This window comes from Megalobrama amblycephala, linkage group LG11, assembly GCF_018812025.1.
Source record: "Megalobrama amblycephala isolate DHTTF-2021 linkage group LG11, ASM1881202v1, whole genome shotgun sequence".
NCBI classification, from domain to species: domain Eukaryota; kingdom Metazoa; phylum Chordata; class Actinopteri; order Cypriniformes; family Xenocyprididae; genus Megalobrama; species Megalobrama amblycephala.
Genome location: NC_063054.1, coordinates 8,004,512 through 8,017,720, shown reverse-complemented (window position 1 = coordinate 8,017,720; position 13,209 = coordinate 8,004,512). Strand labels below are relative to the sequence as shown.

General features: G+C 35.3%; 1 protein-coding gene across 4 annotated transcripts in view; it reads right to left on the bottom strand.

The window, feature by feature from the left end:
* ches1 (checkpoint suppressor 1) overlaps positions 1-13,209 on the bottom strand; it is an 89,412-nt gene that overhangs the window by 72,100 nt on the left and 4,103 nt on the right. For 3 of the 4 annotated variants that reach the window (XM_048208525.1, XM_048208531.1, XM_048208524.1), the window contains one exon: positions 3,746-3,899. In XM_048208525.1, coding sequence (XP_048064482.1) covers positions 3,746-3,791 — 46 coding nt within the window. In that variant the 5' untranslated portion in view covers positions 3,792-3,899. Of the gene's footprint in view, positions 1-3,745; positions 3,900-13,209 lie in introns of those variants that run through there. The other variant, XM_048208528.1, reaches the window with a different exon arrangement.

Here is a 13,209-nt window from a genome sequence, read left to right as displayed (position 1 = left end):
CTGATTGGTTGAGTTCACGCAGCATTTTGATAGGTTGACTCCATGCAGCATTTTATTTCAACCACCATTTGTTGTGGTATGTGCAGTAAGAGTTGTTTGCTGTTCAAATCAACTTTGGAATTTAAAAAATACATTGATGGACCGATGATGAGGTTCAGGCTTTATTAAGCTTATAAGCAGAGGACAAAATCCAGCAGGAACTGGAAAGTCTCGTGCAGTCCTCCGTCACCGGACTAATCTCCACGGTACTTTAGACCACAATGGATACACGGACAGCAACAGGTCTGGGGGAACAAAGTTCCTGGGACAAACTGTTCCGGGTAATTTCGGTGGAAGTGCAGCTTATGTAACTTTTGACCCATTAATGGTTAAAAAAACAAAACTGCATGCATTTTGAGGAAGAACTTTGTTTTGGTTGTGCTTCGGCTCTGCGTTACTGTGTGTATGAATATTGTTATCCTGCGGCTTTTAAAACATTCACTACTAGGCTTAAGAGATATAACCAGTTTAGATGGAAATCTAAAGCTGGCTGGCTGAAGATGTTCCTGTAGCTATACAATGTGGTGTGTAGAATTTCCTTTCCCACCTCTGGTCTTGATCATAGCACAGATCAATAATTAAAGTTGAATTAAGAGAAAAATCTTAAATCCACTATGATGATGGAACTAGCGCGTGACATAAGAGCTGTTGGGTATGAAGAACCTGGTTTGAATCTTCTCCTGATCCCATTCCCCCCTCTCTCCCTCCTTCAAATGTCCTGTCTCTTCAAATAAGTGCATTGTTTGCCTATTTGCGCAAATAACGATTCAATTTCAAGATGAGTCAGTCATTAGACATCACAAGAGACTCCATAAAAGCAGAATGAAAGTCTTTCCATAAATTTCACAAATAGAAAAGAGCAGAGTTTCCAGTAAATGCAGGAAATGAATCATGCAAGGAAATAAATCTACACAAAATGAGAGCTAGAAGCGAAAAAGAAAGAGAGGAAGGAGATGTCAGATAGAATACAGAGCAAGGACTTTTACTGGTTGGTTAATTAGCTCCTTTCAGCGCTTTTCTATCTACTGCAGCGTCCTGTGAGGTTTATCACTGTCCTTCTTAATGCTCCACAGAAGAGCCCAAGTAAGATCTCCATTCACTGGCGACAGGGCAGTTCATTTGCAGTTGTAATTCCATAATTATGGCAATTAAACTGCTGGAGTACATGGGAGACACAGCCGGCCTCAGTTCGCTACAAATTATCATCTCTCAGAAAGCAGACAATTGGGGTTCAATTGGTTCAGTGAAAACAGTAATTGGTGAAATGGGCCATTGAGAAGCACCGCTGTGGGAACTGCTCTGTGGAGGAGGGAGAACGGAAAGGGCGGTCGCTTACGCATGGCACGGGGCCGGCCTGCGTTGATCAGGGAATACAGCCAATTGGTGGACTGAAGATGCCATACCAGTGCGGTTAATGGGAAGGCAGTTGGAAGCATGTGGGGGCGTTTCTCCTTCATTCCTGAGAGAGCTGACAAAAATATATATCAGTCAGATGGCCTGTGGTGATGACATCATCACTCACTTGGGACTTTGATGGATCGGCCACCCTAACTGACGCTTCAAGGTCTCTAGGAGAAACTATGCTGCTTTAAATGGATAGATGAATGTCCAGGGCTTTGAGCTGCTTTATTATGGACAGCAACGGGCACCCTGGACATCTAAATGCATGCAGACACAGAGCGTGAAGGACGTAGATGGTCACCATCATTATTTTCTTCAATATATAAAGCTCTATATTTTAGTAAAGGTGCTGTGAGGGATTTATGCTACAATGCAGAAAATGTCCTCACTACCATACAGATATCACACCTGATATTAGAAAATTAGCCAATCAGAAAAGAACTCATTTTGTGAATTCAGGATTGCTGGTATGTTTTTGAAGGGCGGGGTTTTGTAGAAAAATAATAAGTAAAAATAAAACAGATAATTGTAAGATTAAATTTAGGCCTAATATACAAAATAAAGTCACAATTATGAGAAATAAAGTAATTTTGAAATATAGTAATAATTCCAAGAAATACTTGCAATCATAAGAAATACAGTTTTAATTGTTAGAGTTGAAGTTGCACATATGAAAAAATAGTTGCAATTGTGTGATAAAGTGGCAGTTTCGAGATATAAAGTCATAATTGTGAGATGTGAAGTCACAAATGATATAATGCTGCAATTACGAAAAAGTTGAAATTGTAATTATAAGAAATAAATTTGCAATTGTTGCAAGAAATTGTTGCAATTATGAGAAATAGCTGCAATTGTGCGATAAAGTGGCAGGTTCAAGAAATAATGTCAATTGTGAGAACTGCAATTACGAAAAAGTTAAAAAAAAATTAAGAAATATAAAGATAAAATTACAAGAAAAAAAATCCAATACTCAGAAATTAAGTCACAATTGCAAGAAACAAAGTTCAATAACAAGGAAAGTTGCATTTGGGAAATATAAAAGTCACAATTGTGAGAAGTAGTAGATAAGTAACAGTTAAGAGAAATAAAGTAATAATTTTGAAATAGTAAGTATTAGTAAGTAATAGTAAGAATTACAAGAAATAGTTGCAATTTGCAATTGTTAGGAGTTGAAGTTGCAATTATGAAAAATAATTGCAATTTGTGCAAAAAAAAAGGGCAAAAAAATGTAACAATTGTGAGATCTTAAGTTGCAATTGTGAAATAATGTTGCAATTACGAAAAAGCGGAAATTGAGAAATTTAAAGCCACAATTACAAGAAAAAAACAGAATAGTAAGAAATAAAGTTGCAATTGTGAGAAATAAAGTCACAATTTTTAAATATAGGAATAATTACAAGAAATAGTTGCAATTTTAAGAAAGAAATTTGTAGAAAGAAAAAATAAATAGCAGTTGCAACTGAAATAAATAGTAAATAAAAATAAATAAATAGAAAGAAATTAAATAGTAGTTGCAAAGTGGCAGAAACAACGTCATAATTGAGCTGAAGTCGCAACTGTGAGATAATGCTGCAATTACAAAAAAATTGAGAAATATCAAGACAATTACAAGAAAAAAATGCAATAGTAAGACAAAGTCACAACTGTGAGAAACAGTCACAATTACGAGAAGTAAAGTTGCAATTGGGAAATAAAAAGTCACAATTGTGAGAAGTAGTAGATAAGTTACAGTTATTATTACAGAGAAATAAAGTAACAATTTTGAAATATGAAGTTAATTACAGGAAATAGTCACAATTATAAAAATTAATTTGTAATTGATAGAAATAAAGTTGCAGTTACAAGAAACAATGTCTCAATTGTGATATCTGAGGTAGCAATTGTGAGATAATGCTGCAATTGCAAAAAAGTATAAATATATGAGAAATATAAATAAATAAGAAATAAATTCGCAATTATGAGAAATAAAGCAGGTTTCATACGAAAAACTGCCATTGAGATGAATGGGAAGTCTAACTGAGAGCTCTCTCCGGTTAGCAAAAAGGTATGTTAGCAAAACAGCTGAAATTACTATATGTTGATTTAACAGCCTAGATCTCAAATCTGCATGGCAAATTCTATTAGTGTTGGCAGACAGAAACTGTCTGTTGCTGGTGTTCATGTGGTGGAAATCATCTGAGAAGTTAAAAGTCTGTACAAACAGAGATTCTTCATTTACCAAAAAAAGCATGCTTGTAAGATCCACTGGCAAACTTAACTGTAGATGAAAGTGCTTGCATGTGTATATGAGCATGATAACACATACCTTGGCACCCGTATGCCCTGTCAAAAGCATCACACTTGGCTGCCATGGAAACTGGGTTAGCAATGGAGAAGGTCACGAGTGAGACAAGAATTAGATATTCATCTACCCATTAGAGCCGTCAGTCATGTGAGCTGATGTCTTCTGCTTCAGTTATCTGATGGATTGTTAATACAGTTTGCATGAGTAAAATTGCAATAATAAAAAACAGACATTTTGTTTCAATTAACGCATTAAAGGAACAAAGTTCACTCAAAAAATTCTGTACTCACTTTAGTCATTTACTCACCCATTTTACCCACTAAATGTTTTTGTTACATAAAGCAAACCGTGAAAGTTTGACTTGAAACCCTTCAGTACAGACTTTGTTTACGTGCATCCGGTCTTAAAGTGACAGCAGCTTAATAAACCTGCTGCTGTCAGCGTTTTTCATGTTAATCAAACAAACAAACAAAAAAAAACCCCACAGAAAATCACTCGCTGCTCTTGAATGAATAACTTTTGTAAATTCTGTATCTAATTTTTTACAATGAAGACTATCAAAGGTTATTTTACATTTACTTTAGTTTCTGTAGTATTTCCTACCTTCTACTATTAAACCTACCTGAAAAACCTAAAAGCAATTTCTTTTGTTTCTATTGAATTTATTTGTGCTAGTTAGTATTTTTTTGTTCTTATTTTATTACTAACAGTTTACTTTTAAATCAGTCTTTTTTGAAATCAATTCAAAGTTTGAAATCAAGCTATCTTGAGCAATTGCAACAAAATTATTCCACTGTAAAAACACAAATACAGTGAGTGAGCAAACATTTAGGTGAGATAGTTGTAATGGTAATTGATCAATGTTTATATATGAATAAAAGCCTCTTTATGATCTCTTCAGAAGAAATTATTGATTGCCTAGACTTTCAATGGATGGACAAAAAAATTAGATGGAATATTTTCCCATGGTATCAAATATCGATACTTTTCAAGGTATTGTATCGAAGTTAGAAAATCCAGTATAGCAATAACAATATTGTAGGTTGCCACAAATTTTTGATGCCATGACTGGAAAAAGGTTGGGAAACACTGGTCTATAGATCAGTTTCCTCCATGTTTCAAATGATCACACCCCTTTAAATGTCACAACTTGGCAATCTTCTAAAATTCTGAGTTTCCCACTTGTAAACACTTTGCTTTGCTTTTGCTCAAAAGTGCTTCCGACTTTACTTAAAAGGCACATATGTGCGTACTACTACCACACACTAGCACACATTGGCGTACGCGTAAAAACCGAAGCATACTTTGGGTTTAACAAGACACACAAGAACCAATGACGCTATCATTGACGTCAAATTTGCAGCGTGAATGACATCTGAGAGCTGCTGTTGTTTAATGAATGATGACATAAATGTATAACTTTTCCTTGTTTCCGGCTTGGAATATGGTGCACAAGTTGTTTGGACTACTTTTATGATCTTTTTTTTTTTTTTTTTTTTTTTTCCACTTTTTGTCAGTTTTGGACCTTGACCACTCCTGGTCATCATTCACTTTCATAGTAATGAAAAAAAGAGCAGCATGAACTTTAAGCTAAACTTCTCCTTTTGTGATCTATGAAAAAAAGGACACCCAGCTGGCTCCATTCTGGTATATAACACCCACTTTTCAATAAATTCAAGATGGATAAAATAAAAAATATATATTTTTGAACATCCTGTTTCACTCAGAAACATGTCAGATTACAGAAGTAAAATAGTTTGCATGTGATGTTTCATGCTGACTTTAAAGGATTAGGTCACCCAAAAATAAATTGTCATCATTTCCTAACTCGCATGTCATTCCAAACCCATTAGACTTTTGTTCATCTTCAAAACTGAAATGATGATATTTTTAATGAAACTTCAGAGATTTCTGTCCCTCCACCAAAACTTCAAAAAGTTCACAAAGATATTGTAAAAGAAACCCATATCCACAAAAGATGATCTCCTTTTGTGATGAATGAAAGTCTTATGGGTTTGGAATGACATGAGGGTGAGTAAATGATGACAATTTTCATTTTTAGATGAACTATCCCTTTAAGAGAAAACTATTCCTGTCACTCCAGGCTTACAGATGGAAACTTCACTCCTGAGATTCCCTCATTAAGTTATTAATTGTGTTGAGCTGTATTCCTTTCCCGAAGTATCTAAAGCCAGAAGAAACAAAGCAACACAATAACAATCACAGCGCTCCAGAAATCTAAAAGCCATCCTGAGACACTGTTTTTGATTCATAATCATCCGCATTAAACCGTCGGAAAACAATCCCGCTCAGTGACCACTGGTGTCACGCTGAATCTGAGTGACTGTGATTAAGCTTTGAACTAAGACAGAAGCAGCAGACATGGAAAATACACATCATTAGCACTAGAAGGCACGTAATTGCTGAGGTTTGCTGACGGTAGGCGTTTCGACGGCGTTCATCAAAAGCTTGTGATCTTACGCATCCAGCTCTCCTTTCCATGTCACTGAGCTGGTGAGATCTGGAGGCAAATTAGCCGATGTTATTGATTTCTCTCAGACCAATTAACCCAGACTCCACAGAACTGACACAGATCCGCACGGATGGAGAGGGTTCATTCACTCTGGGGCTCCCACCGCGATCTCTCTTCTGTCTCTCTTTGGTTATTCACACACTGTCTCCAACATAGTATTGATTCTACACTAATCAAGAACTTCTATAGCTTTCAGGAGAACGACACCAGACCAATGAATTCTTCATAAAGAGAGATTGATTTTATGACACAGCAATCTTATTTTTCCTCCTGCTTTGAGAGCATTAGCGGTATTAACGTTATCCTCCCAACAAACCCGCAAGTAATTATAAATCCTGGGACTGAAGCGCAAGCATGAGAGTCTGTGAGAACCTTCTTGCTTCACTCTACCCTGCCCAAACAAAGAGATACCGCTGAAAAGTTTAGGGTTTGTGCAATTCGTTTTAAAAAAAGAAAATACTTTTCTTAAGCAAGGATGCATTTATTTGATTGAAAGTGAAAATAAAGACTAAAAAAAAAATCTGTTCTTTTAAGCTTTCTATTAATCAAAGAATTCTCAAAAAATGTAACAATTTCCACACTCTAAAAACTAATTCAGGGGACCTTTAGTCATTACTTAAATATATATATTGTTGTGAAATAAAAAATAAAGTTCTGAAATGTTGTTAAACTTTTTACTTGTAATTGTTATTTTATTGAGTTTGGATGACACACAAATTATGCCTATTGATTCGATATACTATCATCACTTGTCATAGTTTAACATTTTCACTTAATCAAAAATGTATTTAATTTTAAGTTCTGTTCATGTAAAATACAATATGATGATGTGTAAACATGTTTCATTGTTTGAGTTGTATGAACACTTCTTTTAATTTAGACGAACTTAAGTTAAGTGAAACTGGGCTGGGATTTATATTTCCCATCATGCTTTGCCCATGGCACTTGAAAGGGAGAGTAAATGCTAAAATTAAGTGTTATATAATGCTTTTTGCACAAGATTAATGGTAAGGGAGATTTAGCAGTAATTAGTGTTTTGTTATGCTAATTTAGAAGAGTTTCTGTTAATGTGGGTTTTTGGAGATTTACCATCATGGTGACAAGCGGTGCTTGGTAAGTTCATGTTACTTAGAAATGCGTTTTATTGTGTCCAAAAAGCGTCTTCATCTTACTTAAAACGTTATGTTGGATCAACTCAAAATATTGCTTTGAATTAATGTAATTCTCCCAATTGGCTTAAGTTAAAAATTCTAGTGGAAAATGTTAACATTTTTTTTTGTTGTTGTTGAACCAATGTTTTATTTTTTTAGAGTGCACTAAAATATGAAGCAGCACAACTGTTTTGAACATTGATAATAATCAGAAATGTTTCTTGAGCACCAAATCAGCATAGAATGATTTCTGAAGGATCATGTGACACTGAATACTGGAGTAATGATGCTGAAAATTCAGCTTTGCCATCACAGGAATAAATTATATTTTATAATACATCCAAATATAAAACAGTTACTGTAAATTGTAATAATATTTCACAATATTACTGTTTTTACTGTGTTTTTGATCAAATAAATGCAGCCTTAGCACAAAAAAATCTTAACAAACCCAAACTTTTGAACAGGAGTGTAAAATATAAAACCAACACAATTCTTCTATTAATCACCTGAAAACAGTTTATCAAAATTTACGTTATCAAAATTATTCCAGTTTGCATAGATCCACGGACACAACTAATTTTTCTGTATTATGCGAACCAGACAGGTAATTTGGCAAATATCACTTTTTTAAAAATAAACTTCTGTGCACATACACACTCAAACACGCAAACCTATAGACAAAACATGTAAATGAACGGCAAGAATGCATTAAAGGTATTCGGTTTTCAGTAGGAAAGCTGTCATTTAAGCAGCCCCTAAAGTAATAACAATTTTTACAACAGAAGTGATTCAATTAAAAAAAAAAACTTTAGCTTGATAATAATTTTCCTATTGTCACTGTGAAGCTGCTTTAAAACAATATGTATTGTGAAAAGCGCTATATAAATGAAGTTTACTTGATTTGACAGTTTAACCCTTCATATCTCAGTCTGCTCTAAAACAGGGTGAAATTGTCTAAATGTCTTTGTTAGCTCAAGCAGACCTAATTAAAGATGGGAGCAACTGCTTACGAATATCTTCACAGTGTACATTTTTTATTCATATGAAGTAAGTCTGCTGTTAATTTGTTTTCAGATGTTTCTGTGGGCTCCCCTCAGGCAAGATAAAGCTTATTAACATTAAAGATGAATATTAGTACCTAAAGAGTGGCTAACTTGGCATGCCGTTCATTTTGCTTGTGCGTGGGTTAAGCAGTTATTAGTTTATACATATATATAAAACAATGCTATTTTTGTTATATATTTACAGTATAACAATATGTCACTGTTTTTTTACAAAAGATAATCAGCATGCAGGAGCCATGTGTGAGCCAGCTCATGATCCACCATTTAGCAACAACAAAATGAAACTCTTCATTGTTTGCAGTGTTCAGCCTCACACTGCTTTGACAGACGTTTGGCTTAAATGTAGGATGGGGGTGATTAAAGCGTGATTTGATTTTATCCATCGGGAATTGATTGGATTGTGAAACACAGGCGTTCCATACCAGCACGGAGCCATATCTCCTGAACCACCGCCAGCACCCAAACTTAAGTGGCCTTGGAAACATCGACCTAGTGGATTTTTTGAGGCAAAACAAATTTTATTTGTATCTACTGATGATTGAGTTACATACAGTTGTCTACAACAATGTAGCAAAATCACGTATTCACATGTTTAAAGTGCCCTAAATGTTCCTATTTTTGTTTTAAAGGTCTCTTACAATAGGTTTACAAGCATCCAAGGAAAAAAACACCTTGATTTTCTTATAAAAATACATTGCACATCACCTCATTTCTCAAAGAGTCTGAAAATGTTTTGTTCAAAGAGTCAGACTCTCTAAACCCCTCCTTTCAAAGAGTCTACTCTGCTCTGATTGGAAATAGGGCCCTTAGTGTACATCATCATGTTGAAAATAATCTGGAATATTCCCTGAAGGGCAAAGTAATATGCCCCCAGATCACTGCAGAATACGATTTCAGTTGTTGTTGCCGCATTAATATCTGGGCTGTCATCCGTCTTCATGAAGTATGTCCACTGTCAGTTGAAGTATTCATTAAAGTTCTTATCTTTCAACTGAGACATACTGAATTGCCACCTGTCTACAGTTTTATTGATTCTTGTGTTTTTAAGAGTGAAGGTAACCGGTTCATGATCAGAGATGAGAACTGGGTGAAATGTAATACATGGAATAATATTGTCATGTATTATAATCTTCACCTATGATCAATTATAATTGTAATTATATTATGATTTGCCAATAAATCGCTAAAATCGCCTTGCCGCATCTACATTTTGTCCTTAAATATTAGATGTTAGTCCTAATGGAATTATTATTAAAGTCCCCTCTGTGGTGAAAATCAAGTTTTTAATGTTGTTTATATGACTATGTGGTGTTTTTAATATACTTTAAGACAAACCATGTGCAAATTTAAAATTCAACGCCATTGCTGAGTATTTTCTCTTTAAAATTGCAGTGATCTAAAGACAGTTTCAAAAACGTGATTTGATATCGCTGGTGTTTCTTATGTCACAAACTACCTACGTCACATTAATTACCGTTATTACGGCGTTATAAAAAGAGATAGCATTGTGTAGCGTTTACCTCAGTAAGTTGACCGAGTGGATCTTTGAGCTCGTGCGAGTGAGTGGAGGCGGGGCTAATTAGCGTATTCACGTATCCACATATACTAAATGAAGCAAGGGTGTAGAGTTACATTCAAGCTATTTTAAGGCATGAAGACATTTCATTTTCTTCACAGGAAAAAATGTTTAAATATGTCATTTGGTGATCAAAGATGAGTTTTAAGGGATAAAATGATTGACTACAGGGGGACTTTAAGATTCTGCTTGTCTGATAGACCATGTATAGAGGGGTATGCACGTGACGTCACCATCGACCGTTATGACTGTGGTTACGCCCACTGAGTGGCAAAAAGAGTGGCAGCACTGGTTTTGAGCGAAAAACACACAAAACGTATTCAAAACGGGAAAAAGCTTTGCGATTGACTGTACAAACAGCTTTGACACAAAATCTGACGTATATTTTTACAGACTGCCAAAAGCTACAGAAAAAAGAAACAAATGGATCACTGCAATTCACAGAAACAGCTGGACTCCAGGCAGAGAAACATGAACTTGCAGTTATCATTTTGTGTTGAAACGATAGATTTTGAGGTGAAAATCACCCTATATATTGTATTGTTATTTATTGTGTTGACAACTCATCAATTAAATATTTACCATCTTATATTCTGCATAATTGGGTGTTTTTAAAGGTGCCCTAGAATTAAAAATTGAATTTTCCTCGGCATAGTTGAACAACAAGAGTTCAGTACATGGAAATGACATACAGTGAGTCTCAAACTCCATTGTTTCTTCCTTCTTATATAAATCTCATTTGTTTAAAAGACCTCCGAAGAACAGGCGAATCTCAACATAACACCGACGTAACAGTCGGGGTGTACGCCCCCAATATTTGCATATGCCAGCTCATGTTCAAGCCATTAGACAAGGGCAGAACATCTGGATGTGCACAGCTGAATCATCAGACTAGGTAAGCAAGCAAGAACAATAGCGAAAAATGGCAGATGGAGCAATAATAACTGACACGATCCATGATAACATGATATTTTTAGTGATATTTGTGAATTGTCTTTCTAAATGTTTCGCTAGCATGTTGCTAATGTACTGTTAAATGTGGTTAAAATTACCATCGTTTATTACTGTATTCACAGAGACGAGAGCCATGTCGTTATTTTCATTATTAAACACTTGCAGTCTGTATAATTCATAAACACAACTACATTCTTTATAAATCTCTCCAACAGTGTGTAATGTTAGCTTTAGCCACGGAGCACTATCAAACTCATTCAGAATCAAATGTAAACATCCAAATAAATACTATACTCACATGATCCGATGTATGTATGCAGCATGTATGACGAACATCTTGTAAAGATCCATTTTGAGGGTTATATTTGGTTGTGTGAACTGTGTTTATGCTGTTCAAGGCAAGCGCGAGCTCCGGGGGCGGTGGAGCATGAGAATTAAAGGGGCCGCAACCTATATATCGGTGCATATTTAATGATACCCCAAAATAGGCAGCTAAAAAAATGAATTACAAAAAATCTATGCGGTATTTTGAGCTGAAACTTCACAGACACATTCAGGGGACACCTTAGACTTTTCATCTTTTGAAAAGAAGTTCTAGGGCACCTTTAAATAAACACTGACAAAAACTATACAAGTTTTAGGGCTGGACGATATGATGATACATATAACATTGATATAAGGGATGATCACTCCGATTTAGACCTGTAGTTATATAAAGCGTTCACAGGCAGATTTGCTTCATGTATTTCCCCGCGTCAAAATCAGGCACATATAAATGTCAGGAAACACGATTCCTGGCTGCATGTCAATATCCATGGATTAGGTTTCTTTGACATGTTATAAGGAAGGCTTTCGAGCCCAACTTTTAGTATAATCGTTTGTTTTACTCTCATTTTCGCAGTTTCCCCTATTAAATCTAGTCATGAAGCAGGTTCTTTTGCCACTCAGTCCAGCTGAGGAGCACGTTCTGGCGGGAAAGTGACGTTAATGCATACCCTCTATCCGCTTGTTAAGTCGTGACGTAAGGAACGCCGTTTCCGGGTCCAAGCCTCGACTCGTTTCACTTGAGAATGCCATCGACGGCCGTTTATGAGTGCTATTTATTCATAATAAACATCAAACATTTTAAAAAGTTAAACATTTTAAATACTTACAGTCTACACAACAGACTCCGTGCTCACAGCGTCACAGACATTAATATTTTAATGATTTATAAAAGATTAATCATTGTCTGGCCATCTGGGATTTTGGTATGGAGATAAAGGTTATAATTATATATTTTTTGTACTATTACACCACATCGTGTGTGTATATTAGCACCATTTGTTGTTTTCTTGTGGTATGAGATAGAGCGTTTGGACCCGGAAGCACTGCCGCGTGACGTCAGACTTAACAACCGGATTGTCTGTCAGGCAATGTATTCCAGAGACCTGTTTGAAAACAATCAATATTTTTTAAATAATGCTTAAAAGTGCACATATATTACACATCAGATTTAAATTATTTTTGCAATTATTAATTTTGCACCTTTTTTCATTTTAATGATAGTTTATTTAAATTCATTTGTAGCACGGAAAAAGTTTTGATTATTATTTTTTTACTATTTATGCTTAGTGAGGGTTTTTTTTTTTTTTTTTTTACACAAAACGTTATCGGCCATATCATGAAAATAATTTTCAGCTTATTGGTATCAGATAAAATCACAATGAATGATTTAATGGAATATTGCAGTATTTATTTATTAGCCTATAAACGATTAATCCGTGCAAATCTTTTTTTTTTTTAATTCATGTTCCCTCATAATCTTTAATCAAAATAACTTCCCCTCCCTTTTACAGCTTGCCTGGAAAGGCCAGACTGATATATATCTACAAGATATATCAGTCTGGTCAGTCCGCCCTCCATCGCGATTCGAGTCAACTCCAAACCGTACCGTGCAATCAGATTCGTTTATTTCAGTGACGCAAACAGCGTCACTCTAGTGCGGCGAAAGTCCCTTCAATATCAACAAAGATTGCGCACGGGAGACCTGAGAGTTTGTTCTATTCAGCCGTGAATTCAGTTTTAAATGACCAAAAACACATTAATTATTTACTTTTTGCTGTTGACTCTCTTGTCGCTCTGTTAACGTCATATCCGCCCTTCTCTGATTGGTTTACTCTGCTTCCTGTTGGCTCGGATTTGCTCCGCCCTAGAAATCGAAT